A 21,694-nucleotide genomic window follows, 5' to 3' on the forward strand; every position below is an offset into this window, starting at 1 on the left:
TTGCTAAACAAGAGGCAAGTCTCATCATGTGTTTTGAATATCTACAAGAAACATACAAAGAATTATAGCCGATTACGTTTTTCTCTACTCTTGATAATGCTCCAGTTGCTTCTGAAAGATATGTGTTTCCCACCCCAGGAAAAGCAGATCATAAATAACTGTCTTTAAGAATTAGAAAATAGGTGATAGCTTCACACCATGTCTCTTTTTAGAACAAACTAACTTGCTCACATATTTTACCATTTATTTAAAAAAGCACAGGAATAGTGATACGTAGTTATGTTTAGGCTTTTCAGATTTCCAGTCTGGAATATCTAATGAAGAAGCGCGCCAGCCTCCCCTGCTCTGTGTATGTGCGCGTGCGATCCTTCAATTCTTCCTGGGTTCTGATTTTGCATTTCTAACGAAGCTGAACTGACAAAGCGTGAAAGTGGTCTAAAGGAAAAACAAAGAAACTGACCCTGCTTTCACTGCGCCAAGACTAATCAATATTCCAGAAGCTCAGCTTTCCCCTCTCTTCTGATGTGTTTTCATTTTTTTCAGAGTTGGGCTAGCAGTCTCCTCCCCTTTCCTTAAGTTACAGTGATAGTAAGTTGCTGTATTCCAGAGCACATGCAGATTGCCAGTTTTCTCTCTCTCCCGCTCGCTCAACTCTGCTGTATTTGCTGGGAAACCTCTACCTTCTCTGCCACCAACGTGTTCTTAGAGTACTGAAGACCTGAAAAGGTGAGCCGGTTGCTTCATTTGGTGGGGGTTCGAGTACAAAGTCCTAATTTTTCACTCTCTGCCTTTTATGTTACTTAATGTACGTTAACGATCCGTTTGGATGTATCCGTGTTCTTTCTTGGTCTTAATGTAAGTTCTAACAGATAGATTAGCTGCATTAATCATCTTGGAAGGAAAAGGCACTGTGAATTTATCTTTTTTCTTTTTTCTTTTTTTATTTTTTAAGCGAAATACTAAAATTAATTGTTCTGAAAAAAATCCATCATGTCCAAGCTAGAATACTTACTAACTTAAATATCTGGCTCAGTCTCAGAATGTTTCCACTCTCTGAAGAAGCAAAGCTTATAGCATTCTGTTAAAATTCGGTGAGGATATTGCACTAAAGTGCCAATCTTGAAACATATGGTAGAAGCAGTAATCAAATCTCATCAAAATAAATTTGTTACAACATGGTATTTCCTCTGAAACATGCTGTTTGGAAACTTTGTATATTTATATTCTAAGTGCTTTCAAAAGAAAAAAAAAGGTATTTGGTATTTAGGCACTAGATTTATTAAAAATAAGATGTTAGAGTTGGACTGTGTATAAATGGAGAGAGATTTCAGTGGAAGCAACTAAATCTATCCATTCAGTAATTTCTAATTTCTTCATAAAAACACACCAGTGTCTTAACTAAGACTTCAGAAAATAGGATTCTCAGTCTGGAAAACACTTTTGTGCAGGCTCCATTATTAAATAAATTCATACCCAGCAGCCACAAAAAATTCATTTTAAAATGAAAAATAATGTCCTAATGATGGAATTTTAATATTAAAACATTTTAAGGTTGATTCAGTGTGTGATTTCTTAAAATCAGATTATATCCTCATAATTGCTATCAGGCTAAGCTAAGCATTACTTTGCAATGTGAATTTGTACTACAGTCTGAAGCGACAAGTTAAGTGGGATATAACTTCTGATATCTTACAGATGTGCTCTGAATAGTTTATACACTTCAAAGATGAATGTTATCAACATAAAACTGTCAAAGACATATCTTCTAAATAGTGGTTGAGGGACAAACAAACTATTCCTGCTGCATTTTGCCCTGTGAAAAGGAGGAATTCAGCCAATACATTCAATCATTTAAAAACATCTGAAATGCGGAAGATTTTAAACATTCCAGTTCAAGCAAAATATTTCTCTAATGGTTAATGTGAAGGTGAGCTAGATTTTTTTCCAGATAATATGGGCCTGCAAAACAGATGAGAAGCAAGGCTGGCAGTTTTAAACATGATAGCACCTCACATTTCTACAAATTGTACTAATTTGGCATAGGTGTATCTCTAGCAACTGCAAAAAAAAAAAAAAGTTACTCACAGGTTTTATAACATGACAGCAATTCAGATTAATTTCTGAAGACATAGGATACATATCTGATCCGTCCATATAATCCTCCTTTCAAAGAGTTCTTTAGCAGTCATTGAGGCTATTTATCAAAAACTGCAATCAACAACTTAGATATTACAAATAATATATGTTTTACTGAAACATGAAGAATATTTGCTTCCATGTAATCCTATGGCTAATCATTCCTCTAAAATCATTGCAATATTTTATATTTCTTGTCTTGCAGGTTTCCCCAGTACTTCCCACGGAAAAGAGTCTTCCACTTTTCTGAAGGGATATTGACAGAAGTTAATTGTAAAAGCAAACTTTCTGCAAGACAAATGACTAAAGGTAACGGAGAAGACCCAAAAACTGGAAGTAGGATGGAACGCATTCAACAAGGAGTCCGGAAACGTACACTTTTAGCAAAAAAAAAAGTGCAGAGCATAACAAAGGATGATGTTAAAAGTTATTTATTGAGGAATGCCTTTGTGCTCTTCACCGTTGTTGCTGTGATTCTTGGTGAGTAATTTGTTCAACGGGAATATTCTGTTCTCCAATGCATTTGACAATGACGATTTGCTGGGGCCATTTGCATTACAAATGAAATCCCAGATTCTTCTGCACTGCTAAGAATGTTCTGGCTTGGAGAGATTTGGCTTTGACATCTGCATGTTGAAGTTTAGGGAACAGCCATTTTAATTATTCTAGTATTCCTAAGGAGAATTTTGGTGGAAAAAAAAAAACCAACCAGCTGTTTTATGGATTCTTCTCTTAACAAATCAGATACAATAATTGAGTTGAATGTTTTCAATGAAATCTTTTTCTACTAAAGCCAGCTGCAGCAAAATGCTCAGGATGCAACTTTTATTTACCTAATCTATCAAAAAATAACACCTTGCAATGACAAACAGAAGTCATCAATGAATGAAATGAAGTGACATTTCTAAGCAAAGGTAGATATTAGAGCCCCAATCTTTTCAGTTTTCCCTTGACAGATAGAAAACAATCAAACCTAAGTACAAGCTTATGCTCTCTCAGTCACAATCTTACACATGCATCTTTCAGATGCAATTGGGGCAACAATGGCAATGCTTCTTATTCAAAGGACTGCAAGATAGCACCTAATTAAATGCCTTTTTTTAGAGTATATGGAGAGGAATCCAGAAGATCAAACAGCATTTAGATTTGGAATGCACCAAAATGTAAATTTAAAATATTGCTACACATTTTGAATTTACATTTGAAAGAGAATCTTCTGAGAAAAACATAATTTTTTAAACAATTTTTCCTTTATATAATTACATGACCACTTGCAGTAATTTTCTGTTAACTACAGATTTTCTAAATGACACCATATGCTTCATGTAATACCATTCTTTATAGTGTGAGCAAGAACATTATGGCTTTATTCTACTACTTTCATTTTTATTTTCTAATTAGTTTAAAATATGAAACTGAATCTGCTCATGAAAACTCAAATGTTAGCACTTTAAAATAAGGGTATATATCCTACCTATGTAGACCCTAATGTCCTTGATAATGCTGTTCCGTATAAATCTGCTTGCTATTTTTCTACAACTTTTTTAGGAATGTAATATTTAGGGCTTTACCATCATTGTTGCTTGATACTACATCTGCAGGGTTATTTTAAATTAATTTCAGGCTTGATTGTCTTTCTCTGGGAAACAATTATATTAATTTGCATATTGGTAAAATAAAGTACTTTATTGCTATAACAGAAATGTCTCTCATAATTATCAACAGTATTTGATCACAAGTGCTTTTAATTCCTAAATAAGAATTTGTTCAATGCAAAACTCTCATAATATCAGAGGTAAAAAATTTAGCCATTTTATCTAAAATGGTCAGGAAAGGCAGAACAAATTAAGCAGGTTTTGAAACACTGTCCAAGCTCAAAAGAATGCAATTCTTAGATTATCACCTGCTGTACTGCACAAGACCAATGTGCTCTTGCAATTTTTTTCATTGTCATCTAGCTCCAGTGCGACTCCCATAAATTTGGCAATGTGGGAACAGAAATGCAGGCCGGACAAGTGATTTTTGCTGTTATTGCATGTTCCAATTAGCTTTAGATGCCTAGTGACAAACGTCTGCCCACAGCTCCACTACCACCTACAGCAACGGCAGAGTGCCAGCAAGGCTGGAACACAAGTTGGAGAACTAATGAAAACGTGCAGCCTAAGATGAGCTGGCTGCTCCAGTTCTGCTCATGAACCTATAGACACTGGAGAATTCATGAAAATGTGCAGCCTAGGATGAGCCAGCTGCTCCAATCCTGCTCGTGAACCTATAGACATATCTGGTACAAGATATGGAAAATGTCTTCTCGATACTATGACTGAATATTCAAATATGTTCTCACATTTGTTGTTTGTAGTGTAATTTTACAGTGTATATATATATATGATTATACCAATAAGTTCACACTTGATACCTCACAGAAAGTTAAGATCTGGGGGTTTTGAGAGGTTTTTGCTGTTGTGGAAATATTCAGAAGTAGGGAACAGTTGGCTAAAGAGTTTGGAATACAATCAGTGGTTGAACTCCGTCTGTCAAGTTTGGCAAGAACTAAGTTGTTATCATCTCTCTGTTGTTTGGTGATCTGTGGAAAATCAGTGGGGGCTTGTTCCCTTTCCTAGCAGACAGTAATCAACATTGCGAAATTAACCCACCAATTAACACCACTGGCTGTCTCATCAGAGATGCTTGGATATGCGTGTAGGTGGAAACCAAACTATGCTCAGGCTGAGGTTGAATCATTTACAAGAAAAGATGCTTAATGCTCTCTGTAATCTAAACAGACAAATGACATCAGTTTTTAGGCTGTCAGTCCAGCAATTTTTATGAAGACTAAACTCAGGAAAAGCAAAATTTCAAAGAGAGTAACATTTCTTCAGAAACATTTTTTTTAGGCCTCTTTTGTCAAGGGACTGACATGAAAAAGCTTATTTAATAGAGCATTTCCAATTTCTTTGCTGAGCAGGAGTGATGCTGGTAGAGGTTAAGTGGATAGGATCACATGTCTTAGCCTGGCATTTGAGTTTGTGTCTGGAAACATGCACTTTATTATGAAATAGGTAGCTGCAACATGCATTTGTTTGTGTTGCATACTGATATTTTGCAGGGTAGAGATTTTCTGACATTCACATAAGGAGAAATACAGCCGTTTACCCTAACTTCTGATGTTACTCTGATTCCAAACTGAATTCTAAACTGAATTCACTAGCTGCTACAATACAAAACCAATTAATCTTTAAAAACCTAATGCTGAAGCTATGAGAAGTTATCATTCATGTTGAGAATTACTTAGCACTACTCTCCATTTCCCGAAAACCTCATGAAAGGTCCTTTTGACTTCACATTCTGCATAGGTAGGGTCTGTCTAGCACATCGTCATTATCATTGTTGTTGCTGTTTTTAGTGAAATTTAAACTGCTTCCAAGTCCTTCGAGAAACTTTGAGAAAAGCATGGCCAGTAAGCGAGTTACAATGCAGTTTTTCAGATTCTTCTGGTACACCTAGAAATATTATATTAGTTTTCTGCAGTGATCTTGGCAAGAGCCAATGGATGAGAACAATTATGTGAAGCACATTTGGGAAGCTGACCACTGGTAAATTCAGAGTGTCACAATGACCAGGAGCAATTTAAGGTAGGCTAGGGGTCATGGTGGCTCATGGAAAATCTGCAGGAAGTCTTAAAAACTTTGAAGTGCTAGCCAAATTACTGGCAAAATCTCAGGCAGTGCCCTCTCTCCCACGCTACTTAGCTCCATCATCCTGTCCCCAAAATGCCTTCCTTTCAGATACCCTTCCTTCAGCAGACTGTCTTGGTTCTCTGCTACTTACCTCCCATTTTCCAAAATTGCAACAGGAGTCCAGACTTTACTCTGGCAGGACTCCTACATGCCAAAGAATCTCCTGTGGATTCTCAACTTGTACTGAAGGAAAGATCCAGACACAGAAAGCTGCTGAGCAGAGATCCTGAGAAGCTGTTCACAGAGAAATACTGTTTTAATTGAGGGGCTCGGTGAAGTAGAGGGGGGTTGTGGAGAAAGCACTATAAAAAGCAGTTTCCGCATAGTCATGAAGCCATTATAGCTCCAAATAATTAGCTAAAATTCTCTTTACACTGCTGATGTTATATGCTGCAGTTGTCCACTGGGACATTCAAGGGGGACAGAGACGGATCCAGCTCTGTTTTCTGGCTACCTGTCCACCGAAAGGAGCACAGGACTGGCTGCACCACTGAACCCAGCCTTCTGTAATTGCAGGCGGAATTCACAACTAGATGTGAAATGTAGATAGGTCCATACAACATCTGTTCTACAACACCATACACCATATATGAAGATCCCAAAGCTTTCCAACATCCTTATTAAAAAACGTAGTTAAAAGGACAGGAAGAAGACAAGAGAGATGAAGGCATTGCCAATGTCCCTGAAAAAAGCAAAGAGCTAAATAAAGCCTGCAGAAGATCCTCCATAATACAGAAGGCAAAACCCTCATAAAACCCCCTAAAATGTCTGGACAGTGAAAAGCTGTGCAGAGTAGCAGATTGTCCTATCTCAACACGCCCCTGGTCTGAACTCTGGTTTAACATGAGTCCTACGAGTAGAAGTCTGTAATTCACAGGTAGACAGAATCCTGTATTACACCCACAAAAAAGACAGTGTCTTGTGTGTTGAAGGGACATCTTTTCTGCTATTGGCAGATCCTCTGTATCCACTGAAGGCTGGGGGTGACATACCCAGAGAAGGGTATTTGACCCCATTACACACTGACAATGAACACGATGATGGTGCCTAAGGCAGCCTTGGTAAAATTTGCATGAGAACAAAGCAAAGATCCATCAATACAGGAGAAACAGCTGTGGGAGGGAGTCCTAGGTGAGAGAACATGTTAAAAGACAAAGAGAGAAATGTGATACCAGACAAAAGATTAAGATATATACAAGAAAATCAAGACAGTTTGGGGACAGCTAAGGAGAAATTAATTCTATTTATGCTGAACTCAGAGATTGCCTCTATCCCAATGCTCTCCTAAAAACCTGCCCAGCACGATTGCTTTCTCACTGAGTGACAAAACCTTCCTAAGTAATATTCTGAAAAAATTGCTAAGCAAAACCTTAATTCATTTTGAAGTTAAGAAACAGTTATAATTTTGGGAAAAAAAACCCCCATAACAGACACTGTAAGATCCAGAGTAACACTTAAAAATTCAAAGGAGATGATCCTTTTCAAAAAGGAAAAAGAGTATAGAAATAAAATTTATTCTGCTATTAAGTAGCCAGTAATAAAATTCAGACTGCAAAGTATGCTAGTTTAGCACTTGCTTGCAAAATAAAATTATGTTAACTTATTATCACAATCTTAATTTCTTGTCGTACACTCTGGTGTTACTGAAATAAAACAGCAGTGATTGTTGGACTTGCCATACGTGGCATGGAGCAAAAACAATAAACTTGGCTACTTTGTGAATCACAGTTGTGCATTCTGGAGCCAGCAGCTGTGCATATATGCACAGTAAAGATACTCAATGACAAATCAGTGGACTTGCAAAGTGGTGCTCGAAAGTAGTATGTCTGAATGGTCATAAAACGATCCAGAGAAACGTACATTCACTGCACTCTGCATACAGCTTGTGAAAAGGAATGTGAGATTCTCAAAACTCTATCTAGAAATTAAATTTAAATTTATTTATGTAATACCACTTCTTACAAAGCAGATTTCAAGGCTATATCCTGGGTGGAACGCAGGACAGTAACCACATGACACATTTAGGATGTTTATGTGGTTTCTCAGAGATTTTACAAGAAAATTCCCTGAATGCCAGCAGAATATGGCAATTGTGCTATCAAAAGATATGTTACAACAAAAACAGTGGTCATCCCACAGATTGTAAAAAAAAATCTGTGCTGAGCATCAAACGGGACTAAAAAGACATTTCAAATGAACTAGTATTAGGGCTTGCCGCTCCTTTCCACTTTTCAGCAGCCATGCGCTGTCATCACTATGGCGACTGCAAAGCAGTACAAGATCATAAGCAAGGTGCCAATGAGTTGTACGCTGAGTAAATGTTTAATGTTAGATCCTTACTAGCACCCTAGCTATTGTAAAACTAGAATGCTTTTGAGTTGGTCACAATGGAGGTGTAGCTGAAGATGGGATGTTCAGTTGTCTATGAATTCCTGAAACTTTCATTCATGTGGCTTAAATTTCTCACATAATTTCTCAAAATGACAAGGCATCTAAAAGTTTCCAGGGATTTTATGATACCAAAGAAAAAATATTTTTATAGAATACTTATCTTTTTAGGTGAATCAAGATAAGTGCATTTGAAAAACTATACAAAGAAATTTAATATTGAAGAGAGGTAAAGAAATAAATTAGATCTTCTGGATGTTAACAAGGCCGCTAGAAAAGTTAGATATAAACACAGGAATTACGATAATTTGTACTGTAGCATTGACTTCCAGATCAGCAGCTGAGAGATACTGACTTTTTTTTTTCCACACCTTGTTAAAAAAATCAGATGTTCTGGAACCACCAACTGCATGAAATAATATATGCAGTCATGTTAGTTGCGTATATTCTCTGTCCATCCTCCCAATTCCTTTCATTTACTGTGTGTTCCCTTCAGATTTTGTACATCATTCAGCTTCAGATTACAGCTTGGCTTCTTTGGGATTTAGCATATTTTGTCATATATTTGTTTCTCAGCATATTGCAGCTCAGTTCAATCTGGTGCTTTGGAGCAATAAGGCAATGAAAGTGATGAATAAAAAAACCAGTAAGGAGCTAAGAGATTTCTTCTTCCCATACTAATTCCTCCAACTGTGCTGTTCATAGAATATGCTATGGTGTCTACAACGTATATTAGAAAACAACTAGGCTCCTGACCAAGGGATTTTAAATTAGTCATTGATACAACAAAAAATAGATGGCATGGAATAGGGAAGAAACTATGGAAAAGAGGGAAAGAACAAATGGAAAGAAATTTTACTAAGAGCTGGATTATTGTCTTTATTATGTCAACCCATCAGACTTGAAGTTGTACTGACACCACTTACACTTTTAATCAACAGGATGAAACCACGGGGTGTGCAACTTTTAAAAAATCCATACAAAAGAAATTTATTTTAATGATAGATTTTATAAGGCATTTTTTAACTAAAGACGAAAATTATAGGTCTGGCAAACTGTAAAACAGTGAAAAGGAAAAGAGATAAACACAGGAAAAGAGGCAAAGAAAACCAGAAGGTTAACAGGAGAATCAGGAGAACAAAGTGTTAGTGTTACTCATATTTTGTGATTGTTCTGCCACATCCTATCTCTTAGCAGCAGTTATATTCACCTTTTCAATTCTTGTTCAATTCTTTACATTGAACAAATGCATTTTCTTGCTGAAATTTGACATGTCTATGCATTTCTGTTGGCATGGATTGAAGATCATAACGGAAATCAGCTTTACAGTTACAAAGTGTGTGCTTGGTTTTCACCATTTACTGTAATTTGGCATAACTGAAAATTAGTTTATTCAAAGAAAGTCTGTAAAGGATGGGGCTTAACAGTCAAGCATTGTTTACACTAAAACATAAGTTGGTCCCTCAAACTGGCTCTAGTAAATGCTCTGGTTTTACTATTCATAAGGACTAAATTAAAAAAAAAGAGTGAAATTGCCTTTGTATGACTATAGCAGGACGATAAATCAGGGAATTCCTAGGAGTACTAACCAAAGGCAGTTGATAAATAAGACTACTGCATATATTTTGATGTCTTTTAATTTTGACTTGGGAATACACACATTAAACAAACAGGGATGTACAATCTAGTCCTTCAAATCTTGAAATGTAAGCAAAGGAAGCTGCATGTGGAATCCAAGTCTCAGAGCTCGGTGTCTTTTTTAGTGCGTGGGCGAGAGCTAGAACACTCAAAAGGGTAACCCCGCAATTCCACAAGCTAAACATATAACTGCCTAAAACTTGCCAGGAGAAAAAAAATCCCAACAAACTAACAGGTTTGCATTCCTACTCCCACTCCTTTCTGAGTGAGTCAGGACCATGCCAGATATTTTCACCCAGTCAAGATCCAGGAGCACAAGAGCCCTCACCGTGGCAATGATGTCAGCAGCGCTTCAGGAATTAGCTTAATCTTTTCCTTTCAAAAGGCAAGTTACAGGAGGATGCAATTCCACCATTCCTTTCAAAGTTGTGTTACCAGGCAGAAGGAAATGCAAGACTTCTAAAGGCAAATACATATGCCAAGAAAGCAAAAGGCAGCATGATGTTTTAACCTAATGGCTAAAACACTCATCTATAGCAGAGAGCCCCAGGTTGTGAAGTAATCCTTTGAGCACGAACAGGAACACAGGGCATCCCAAATCCAAGTGATTCTCTGCATGCGTCAGTCATGTTCGGTTTCTACATCCCCAGAACTTAGCCTGGAGTTAGGCAAATAGATGTTTAGGTCATGGCAATTCTGAGAAAAACACAAGCAGAACAGTGAGAAGTGAGGGGTCTTCCAAAACAAACAGAGAAGTGCCCATTAACTTTATAGATTTCCAGAACTAAGCTTTTTTATCTGGAGGGACTTCGAAGGTCACAATTTGGACTCAGGTACTTACTATGTAATTAAGTATTGTTCCAGGTGCCAGTTTCCCTTTGCCATTTTTGTGACATTTAAGATAGGGAAATTCTGCCATTCTGAATAACACCTAGCAGTGAGAAGAGAGGTATCATAACCTATATGGAAGCTACATCTAAATTAATTCTCTATGCTACAACACATCCTTCAGGTGAGTTAACTCACAAGAAGTTAGGCATGAGACCTCTTTTTAATCAACTGAAATAGAACACTTTTGGAAATTCATGTATTGAAAAAGGCTGTTGACCAGTAAACTAAATAGGTGGAAGGTTCTAGATATGAATAGTTTCATACTCATATTGAGGTTTTCCAGGATGAAGTGGCTCAACTAACAAAATCAAACAGCTAGAAAGCATCCTAGCTATCTTTTTAAAAAGATGGTAACATGAGTCCATGAATTTCAGTCGTGAACCTGATTTCCTTTATCAAAAGAATTCACTGAATGATAAATCAAACATAAATAAAAGATTCCAGTAATGCTTACACCTGATATGGCAAAAGTCTTGTATTCTACAAAAGGAAATGCTTCCTCTCAGTCTGCCCAGGTTGTTTGCATGTGTCAGCAAAATACGGGATAAAAAAGATTCTTTAAAATATTTTTAAAAAGTGTGCCATGTGAGCTATGGTCCATGACCCAAATAATCCTGGCATAGGCATATCTTGATTCAACAAAATACTTAATCCTCAGTGGTAAACATCTCAGCTACAGATTTAGCACTAAGCTAAATTAACAGGTGGTTTTGTTGGAATGAAGAGTTGGGCTAGGTCCATAGACATAGGAATGCATAATTTGATGTCCCACAAATGATGGTGTAAAACTGCATATCCACGAAGCCAAGCCTACAATGAACTGGTTTTGTAGTGTATGTCTGAAGTGGAATTAAAAAAAAAAAAAAACAAACCAACACCAAATAAAGGCAACTATCAAGGTCTAACTTCAGGCTCGCTGTTGAACTACACTAGAGGTTCTTCAGGGTAGGTCTCTGTTTTCTGAGCATGTTTGCACAAAATTCTTGGCACTGTGGGATTTCAGTCTCATTGACTGCAAATTCCTCCATGTTACTATACTGTAAAAAAGACAAAATAATACAGACAGGTAGCTGAACCGGTAGTAGGGAAAAACAGAATTTGGTGCTGTTAAGGACTATGTCAGCTTCCAGTTGAGGAAAAAAAGGAAAGAAAGAAATGTAAAGGTAAGAAAGGAACTATGTAAACTTGAAGAGAGCAGCTTTATTATCTGTAGGGAACTATTCTTCATGTGAATAAAAACATTAATATTAGTCAAGAAGGTGAAGCAGCAAAGTAAACCCAGGCATGAAAAAACCCAGGTATTACAGTAACTTTGTAAAACACTGAGTACCACCATAATTCTAAATAATACTTCACAAAATATAATCTCACATATATTGTAAATGCCTGATCTTTTTTATATGCAGAGTAACAGAAAATTCCTGAATTTTGATTGAATTATTTGGGGGGTTTTGCATCAAAAGTATTTTTCTATAGCTCAGAGACTAATTGTACGTAAACTAGTAGTAGTTTGTCTTTCAATGAAGTCTTTTGTCTGAGGATGAAATCAAGAATAATGTCCCTACTCCATAAAGAACAGTGCTTCACTGCCAGCAGTAAAAATTCTTCTTCGTTCTAAATCCTCTACGCATGCCTTGCAATTGCTTGTCTTATAAATAACAACAAAAGAGAAATCAAAGATGATAAATAAATACAGAAACACTTCAAAGAAAACAAGGGAAAAAATAAGAAAAAATTTGAAGGCAGAGGAACAGAAGTTCGATAAAAAGAGAAGAATCTTCTGGACATGTTCTCAAAGGAAGAAAATTACCTCCTAGTTGGTGAAGAATGGCAAATGAACCAAATAACTAGAGAAGGGTGAAAATGTATGAGTCTAACACTGGAGCCAACAAGTAGCAAAGGACAGATTTCAGTGATTTTTTAAAACAATGTTTTAACAGCACTCAGATGCTGTTATATCCTGAGATCTGATATAAGAAGTGTCCTGGTTTAGGCAGTTTAGGTTCATTACAGCTTCAGACTCCCCATCCCAAGTGTATGCCTTCTGTCCACAAAATCCAAGGAGAGGCTGCTGTGTCTGCGAGTAAAGACAACGTGCAAGTGCCTGGCCATAGCTATAAAGGTGTTTCAGGAGTTTAGGCACCTCCAGAGTCAGGCAATGGAATGCACAGATTTTGAGTGTCTTAATTTTCAGCTGCAAATTAAGTGCCTATGTATCTATGTTAATCTATCTCTAATGCCCATAAAAATACGTCAATATTGTAAAATGCCTCTGGATGTCTGCAAATTGTAACTGAATACTGGTGTTAGAAGTCCGGTGTGACTTTTTGGTCAGGTAATAGCTCTCACTGGATAAAGCAAATGTTCAGGGTCAGGTTCAGGAGGCCGGTTGCTGACACATAGTGACTGCAGCACTGTGGCTCTGTCTCTCCTCGGTATAGCTGAGAGCACCATGGCACTCTCATAACCCGTGAGCCAAGGTAACACACTGACTTCTCTTTTGATGGAGGGAACAATTCTTTGACATCAATGTAACTCTTACTTCACTATACATTTGCTTTTCTCTGGACATGTCTCTTTTTACAGCCTTAGAATTCTGTCCAGGTGGAATTGGAAGCTTTTTTGCCTGTTGTTTTCTGATCTTTCACAGCTTAACTGAGGCAGGAGTTTCAGCTAAATTGCTTGATGTTTGGAAGTCTTGAAGAGTGCAGTGTGCATGCACAGTAGACTCTGTAGCATGTGCACAATGACTTTAGCATTCCCAGAAAGTGTCAGACCTGCCACAAATCAGTTTGTGCCATCCAGAACTACCACAGGTAGTCCATTTGTGCACAATATGTATAGTGCATCCTGACTAAAGCAGGTATGTTTTTTATAAACAGATAAACCAGGTAGTTCATTCTTCCCAGCAGAATTCAGTCAACAAGTTTTACATATCACTTTGCTGCTAGAAGCATCCCATACTACAATATATTGTAACACTGGGACCTTCTGGAATCCAATCATGTCTGGAATCCAATCTATCTCTTCTATGGTACTTCTCCCATGACTCCACTCATGATATCTCTCAAGCAAAGGGGACATAGCTATTTGTGTCCAAATTAACCCATATTCCATTTCAGTATAGCCACCTATAAGAGCTATCTGGAGCACAGGTCCTTAAGCTTTCTACTGCACTGGCATCATCCAGTTAAAAGAGAAGGAACGTATCACACAAAAATATGTACATCTATACATGTGAGATTCTCTGCTGGGTCTCTGTCAGGTGAGAGCCATAGAGGCTTTATTAAGCCAATTGGCTTTATTAAGCCAATTGATACTTGATCTTCTTCAGGTCTGAAACAGAGAAGCAAGTTAAAATGGAATACATTTGCTCTAAATTTGGTCTCAGACGAAGGGAATTCAAGGACTTTTAAGCTACCTATTAGCTCAGATTCTGGAGTGCCATAGGAAGAGTATCTGGTTGCTTATGGTTATGTTCTGTGATTGATTAAGCCAGTCCTACCTCTGTCCCTGGCTGCGTATTTCCACCCTCAAATGTTTGCTTTCCTCCCTTGCCATTGCACCAGCACCACCATCATCTCACACAGCCGTAAACCTGTCCAGGGAACTAAACCAGCAGAAAACTAACTCAGTAAAAAATAGTTCCTCCCTGGTTTAGCCCACAAATGAGCTCATCTCAGTATCTGACAAGTTCAAGTGCATTGAAGTAAGGACTTTGGGTTTGCCTGGTTTGGAGAAAAGGAGGCTGAGGGGTGACCTCATGGCTCTCTGCAGCTTCCTGTAGAAGTGGAGAGGGAGGTGCGTATCTCTTCTCCCTGGTACCCTGTCCATGACAGGACATGTGGGAATGGCTCAAAGCTGCGCCAGAGGAAGTTCAGACTGGACATTAGTAAGCATTTCTTTACCGAGAGGGGGGTCCCACACCAGAACAGGCTCCCTAGAGAGGTGGTCGATGCCCCGAGCCTGTCAGTGTTTCAGAGGCATTTGGACAACACCCTTAACACCATGCTTTAACTTCTGGTCAGCCCTGAAGTGGTCAGGCAGTTGGACTAGGTGAGCGTTGTAGGTCCCTTCCAATGGAAAATTATCCCATTCTTCCTACCCTACCCTACTCTACCCTATAAAAAGATCAGCTTAAATTGTAGTCTCTTCCTGACTGCAGCAATTTGATGCTCTCCACAGCATTATTCCCCTCAGTTTGATGCCATACACACCCTTCCTTGCCTTAGCTATTTGCCTACCACAGGACTTGGACAAAAGAGCCTGTAACTGACTCTCCTGAACAAAAAGCATTTCTCCTTTTTTGGAGTCAATACTCATAAAGTGCTTTTTAGGTTATCCCATCAAATATAGTTTGTGTGAAGGACGTTTAAAGAGGGTCATCATCTTACACCTTTAGGATAAAAAAGGTCAAAGAAAGAGATGTAATAAGGCAACACTGATGACTGTATAATACCAGAAGTAGTTCTCAAATGCTTAAAGGCAGTAACTGCTGCTTCTAAATTAAATGAATTAAGTAAAAAAGTAACTAGTTAGCTACTAAACAATAATTAGCATAAGAGTTAATCTTTAAGGCAAAATTAGTAAAAGTAATGAAACAATCACCAAAAAAAGTCTGCTGCATTATTTAGGTACTGAATATTTTGGTTAGGTACCTAGTATTTAGGTTCAAAAAAATGGTTTCAAAGTGAACATACCTCCCTATCTACATAAGGAAAACCAGAAAGTAAGAAAGGAGCAGGTGATATGCAAGGGCGGTGAGAGTGGGGGGAAGGTTCAGTATAAAATTACGGGGAAAAAAAAAAAGATGAAAATCAAAAGCATGCAAGTGAACTGGTGAGTCCGTTCTTGTGACAAGCAAAGAAATAGGTTAAGAACAATTGTGATTTTGTCGGCAACTTGAAGTATTTCTCTATCACTAGAGAAGTTATTTACCTGTTTGTCTCAAGTAAATACAGTTACGGCCTTATCTGAAACTGGTTGTTAGAAGAAAAGGTGTCAGAACAAAATGGTAAATTAAGCAGAAACAAATGACCCAAAGAACAAAAGCATTCATTCCAGAGCTCTGCAGGAACATAAGAATGAAATGGCTGTGCAGAGAACAAAAATATACAATGTCCCATTAAACTGGTAGAAGCCTGATTCTCTTATTGGCTCTAGCCCAATTTCTGTTATAGAACAAAATGTTTATTTGCTTGCTGGTTACAAGGTTTTCTGGAAGAGCACTATTAACAGCTGTTACTTTAGCGCACCGTTCTACCTAGTTTCATGTATTCTTTTCCAGTTATTACAAAGTTTTCTATTTCCTGCTGGAAAAGAAAAAGTAAGTCTGTACCTCATCTGTTAAAGAAAAGGATATTGAGATGGGCCTCATTTAACAGTGTTTTGAGTTTTACTGTTAAAAAGCAGAAGTGTATGTAACTCTAATTGGTATGTTCTGTTTGAACTGGCAGGCACTAATAGGGAAAAGGTAGCTCTTGCACTGTCATGGGTATACCACCTAGCGATTTCCTCTTGAAATATACTTGAGATATTTTTGATTAATTAAGAAGTAAAACTGCTAGATTTTCTACTTTTTGCATGAAAATACAGAAGAGAGTGTGGATGTTTAAAAAAATATTAACTCCGAATAATGCTATGGGCCTAACTCCTGTGTATTTCTGAAATAAGACATCAGAAGTGCATAAGGATTCATTTTAAAAATTGAGACTTCACTTATTTAACAAAACTGCTGCTATTCTTCAGTTAAAAACATCATGCCAGTTAGGAGCTTCCTTATTGTCTTAAAATTATGAATTATTTGAAGTAATGAAAAAAAAATCCTTTTTTTTTATTTAATTCTTCTAAGTAGGCCAAGGAGGAGCATAGACCTAAGCTTCCCTATAGTTCTTTGAATGAGCATTAGATCTCAGTACAGCCCCATCTCTCGCCTTCTAAGAGTTATGGTTCTTTTGTTTTTAACTGATGTGGTGTTTTAAACTCATGTGTAGGTGTGCAACCTATTTCATCTATGCAACACAAAGAATCATGTGAAACAGCTCTTTACCATTGTGAGACCAAGGCATTTTGTAATACAATTAAGAACAATTTCTCCATGGAGGATTTTAAAGTTCATTTTCAAATTCAATTTAGGAAATTATATATAAGTTGATGATACCCTGGTAGAGCACTACAACAAACAAAAAAGAACAATCTCCATAACAAATCTATTCCTAAAAAACTAAGTATTACAAAAGTATTAATTTTTGTCTTGCCGCTTCAGACCTTGATTTTAATGCTCACTTCATCACAATTTGAAGTTAATCCATTTAAGAAATTTTATATAGAAGGTTGTATATTTCTTAGCAATTGCAGGTATACCCACAGTTTTTAAAGCCTGACATGGAGACTTTATTGTTTCCTTTCTGGTACTGCAGTCTAGAAGTGAAAACTGCAGGCCATTCATCAATGTCTTCCTATTTTAGCAATAAGTAATCCCAAATCATATCTGCCATTTTTGCCATTTCCATCCCATTCCCATCACTGTCATAATTATTTTCACCTTCTGCTCCTTTCAAGTTTTAAATCCTCTCTTTACTGTATTCATACAGATTGAATTTTTTTAACATCTACATTGGTATAAAAATGAGATAAAATGGTTTAGTTCAAGGCTTGTTCTGATTATCATCAGGATTACCTGCAAAAAAAGTTTTCCATAAATTTTACTATATCACTGACAAGGACACCTCAAAAATCTTTTTATAACTCTAATCTGATTTGCTTCTTCATTATGAACTGTATAAATTATTCAGCAATATGGTTCTGTTATGCAATTATATGCATGTATAGAATCCAGCCCCTTCACTTAAACGAGCATTACTGATTTTTTGTCCAGAAAAAGCCTAACAAATTCTGTTGAGAAATCTACTCTTCCCTGCAGTGCAAAAATGGCACACCATTTACTGTTTGAGAAGTCAGGCTCTGATAGCGTTGATTAGATGCTCTTTTCTGTTACAAAGGGTAGACAGAAACCTGCACAACAGGTTGTGGGAGCTTGTTTCACACAAGGCTTTGTTTCATTACAATTTTCAGAATTAATCAGAAACTTGAAACTTTTACTGAGAAAGGCCAGCTCCAGTATTTAATCTTCTCAGTCTTGACTGTGGAGGGTAGTAAGCACTACAACTCTTACCAGACACACAGATGTGGATGGTTGTTGAAATACAGCACGCTTTCAAAATGTTTAGTACCTCCTACCAGGTCTTACTTCCCAATTTTATTTTGATACTTTGTCATTGTGTCTATCTTTAAATCATCATTGTATGCTGTTATCTGACTATTTAAAAACCTGTGAATGTTGGTTCTGAGAAGAGAATTCAAAGGTGTCAAAGGTACCTTGCCAAGTTTGACTCTTTTGTTTCAAGTTCATACTTTTTGTTAATAAAACTTTGTTGGACAGGATATAATACCCACTATCTAGGTATTTAAACTCGGAACAGAAAATAAAGTTTCATCTCCATACATTCAAAAACCAAGAGAGGCTGATAAAACCATGATGTTCTGCTTTCATTGTCACACACTACAAAGAGGAAATCATGTGCTTCAATTCCTTCTTGTGCTGCTAAGATCACTATGTCAACACAATTAATTTTCAGAAACATCTGTGAAGCAACTACTACTACACCTATTTTACAAGTAGGGAAACTGAGTCAGAGAAAGGTTCATATGGTTTAGGCATGACTACTATAAACTACACGACTATATATAAACTAATAGCAGTGCTAAGATTAAGGCTGAAGAATTAATAACTGTCAGGTGTTGACCCAATTCACCAGAATGCACTACCAGGGCATATTTTTTCCACATCGCAGAAATTTTTTGTAAATTGCAGTGCTGGGCAACCCTGTAATTATGCACAGAGCACTTTAGGACAAAAAAAAAGTGCAGTAATTTCTGGATCAACAGGTTTACATGGAGCTTCAGAAACTTACTACCAATAATATTCATTCAAACAGCCATCTACTTGGGCCTTGATTCTCTCTTAGGCCACTTTGTACTGCTTGAACAGTAGTGGACCAGATAATCAAGCCCTTACAGTATAGCATAAGGACTAGTTCTTATAGCAGCCTCAGAAACCCTTACTAACTTCAGTGAGGCTTTGTACTAGTGCAGAGATTAATTCATGTGGAACTAATTGCAGGACTGTGGCCTAAGTAAGAAACTGGTCTAGCTCTATTCGCTTGTTATCCAGTTGTCAAAATGTAGTGCTCATTAAGTGCAGGAACAAAGGGTCCAGATGGATTCTTTATATCTGAGAAATGTGTTTCCCATATAAAAAGAAAATACTGAGTAACCCTGCAGTGGAATTTAAAACCTTATTGAAAAGAAAGGAAACTCTGAAGCAAGTCTTTTAATCAAGAATAATTCAGAGGCCCTTTGTCTATGCAGTTTATGATCTACTTTTACCTAAAAAAAAATCACTTATGCAAAATGCTTTTTGACTACCTGAGTGTATAGAACTCAAATGAGGCTAAAACAAATGCCTTCTAGTCCTACCACTCTCTCCCTTCATGTGAACTCCATGCTTGGCTCCAATTGTGCTCTAATCACTTTTCTCCCATCCTGTGACACTGAGATTTTCTGTCCTACACAAGACATTTCTGGACTCCTCTAACTTAACCAACTTGCCGAAGTCCCTAAAAGCATGATCAGACAGACAGGGGTCACTAACATGAGAGTTATAGCTGTTTGCTTACGTCAGCAGATGGCAATAAGCTAGTGTAGGAGGCATAACATATTTTAGCTAATAAAATTTGGCATGAAGGTATTATCTGGTGTGTGGATGTACCGATCTAAAATCTGATTTTTAAAAAAGCCAAAATCATAAAGTGATTAATAATTGGAACTAGCAGTTTCCAGAAGTGTTCAATGTTACAGCCTTCTCAGGATGTACCCAAGTTCTAACACAATCTGAGTTTGAATGCTCTGCTGCCTAACATCAGTGAGGATGCAGTTTCATGAAAAGTTTTAGGAAACCTGAGTCTGCCTATCTGCCAAAAAGGGCAGTCCCACTCTTCTCCAAAGCACATTTCTAACTATTCCCTTGTGAAAGTACCAACACTTGTGCAGCCATGCAAACAAATTACCTCAGGGAAGTGACCAGGCTGAAAATTAACCCAGTAAAATAAAACCGTTTTGCAGCAGGATCAATTTTATGATCCAACTTCCTATACAGCCACAATTAGCAAAAACGCCAGTACTAGACAGTGGGGAAAAACATGGAGTCAGGAATGGGAAGGAGAAATATTTGAGTTTTACCATCTGTATGGTTAAGGAGTGTTCCAGATCCTGGCTGGATATAGAAAACATACATCAGATAGGCAGCAAACCATTTAACGTTCAGTAAATTGTAACTAGTTGTGTCAACTAACCAAATAATTAACCAAATAAGCAAATAAAGCAGTTGGTGCCAAGTACAGGACAAAATCTATGAAGTTCTAGCTGAGAAGTTTAGGTTGCCGCACATCAGCCAATCTACGGCTACCATTTGTAAATATATCTCAAGCACCATTTATCTCTTCCCAAGAAGATAAATGTATCCAGGCACTCCCTTACCCCACTCCTTCAGGCATTGAAACCCACCACTTAATCATCCAGTAAGACCTTCCAATCCCAATTAGCTGCTTTGCAAGTGCCTGTGTTTCAGGAGGTAGGCATGTATAAAGCTAGTTAGCTCCTGATGCAGTTTTGCTGTGTAAAGACCTAACCACAAGGGGGTTCTCAAATACGTCTGCCCTGGTTATCTCATCCAATCTGAAGCACATCTACAGGATCAGGCCCCACAGAGTAAAGAGGCACGGACAAGACTTCCAAAGGTTGGTAGCTATTATATATATGCACTGCATATATGATTACACTAAAAATCCCAGAAGTCAAAACACTTGTCTGCAGTAGCAGGGACTGTTTCTTTTTCATTAATGCTCAAGATGTAACTTGTTACATTAATCCAGATTAAAAAAAATCAGCATGAATAACCTTCTCAATCTGTTACAGTGAAAAATAATTCAGTAGGACTACTCATAATAGTAGTTGATATTTGAGAGAGCAAATCAGGCATGCAATCTGGGGTATAACAAAACCTGCATGTTACAACCAGATATGTCAAGTAAGTACTATGCAGATATTCATGTTCAGATGTTACTATTACTTTAGAAGAGTAACTCATATCTTTTCCCTCTCTTCAGGTGTAATCCTTGGATTTTCTCTCCGATCATATAAGATGAGCTATCGGGAAATCAAGTACTTTTCATTTCCAGGAGAACTACTCATGAGAATGCTGCAAATGCTGGTCCTGCCACTAATTGTATCCAGTTTAGTCACAGGTAAAAAACTCAACAGAATTCTTGTTCTTTTAAATAATTTGATAAAGTTGCACACACCAGATCATACAAAATGAACATTCCATGTCCTAGAAGTCATAACCTGCAGAAAGTGATACCTTTGCTATTGCTGTTTTAGAGAGGTAACAAAAGGTTCAAATCAATATACAAAGAAACTAAAAGATACTTTTCCCAATTCCAGTATAATCTAACTGTACAAGTTACTATATGTAGCTGCTATGAAGCTGACTCTGTACTTTACTTTCTTCTCTTACATTCTGAAGAGATATTTCCTCCACAGTGTCCTATTTTTATCAAAGATAAGGTATCTCAGAAAAATAGAGAAAGTTTAAACTATTGATCATGGGCAATAACCTATGCCTGTAAACCCAGATCTGTAAAACATCTGTCCACGTCCTAATCTTTTAACAACAGATTAGAAAAATATAGGTGGTATATGGGAGAGATTGGATACTTTGGAAGAAACTTCATTCCCTCAGTTCTTGTTTCCTGCCAGAGTAGTCAGCAACTCTTCAAGTCCTT

General features: G+C 37.3%; 1 protein-coding gene across 1 annotated transcript in view; it reads left to right on the plus strand.

The window, feature by feature from the left end:
• The first annotated feature begins 577 nt into the window (after positions 1-577).
• The window catches only part of SLC1A3 (solute carrier family 1 member 3), a 63,420-nt gene continuing 42,303 nt past the window's right edge, over positions 578-21,694 (plus strand). The window contains exons 1-3 of the mRNA XM_054810828.1: positions 578-726; positions 2,342-2,616; positions 21,017-21,154. Of these exons, the coding sequence (XP_054666803.1) occupies positions 2,436-2,616; positions 21,017-21,154 (319 nt within the window). The 5' untranslated portion in view covers positions 578-726; positions 2,342-2,435. The remainder of the gene's footprint in view (positions 727-2,341; positions 2,617-21,016; positions 21,155-21,694) is intronic.

Source organism: Grus americana, chromosome Z (genome assembly GCF_028858705.1).
Source record: "Grus americana isolate bGruAme1 chromosome Z, bGruAme1.mat, whole genome shotgun sequence".
Classification (NCBI taxonomy): domain Eukaryota; kingdom Metazoa; phylum Chordata; class Aves; order Gruiformes; family Gruidae; genus Grus; species Grus americana.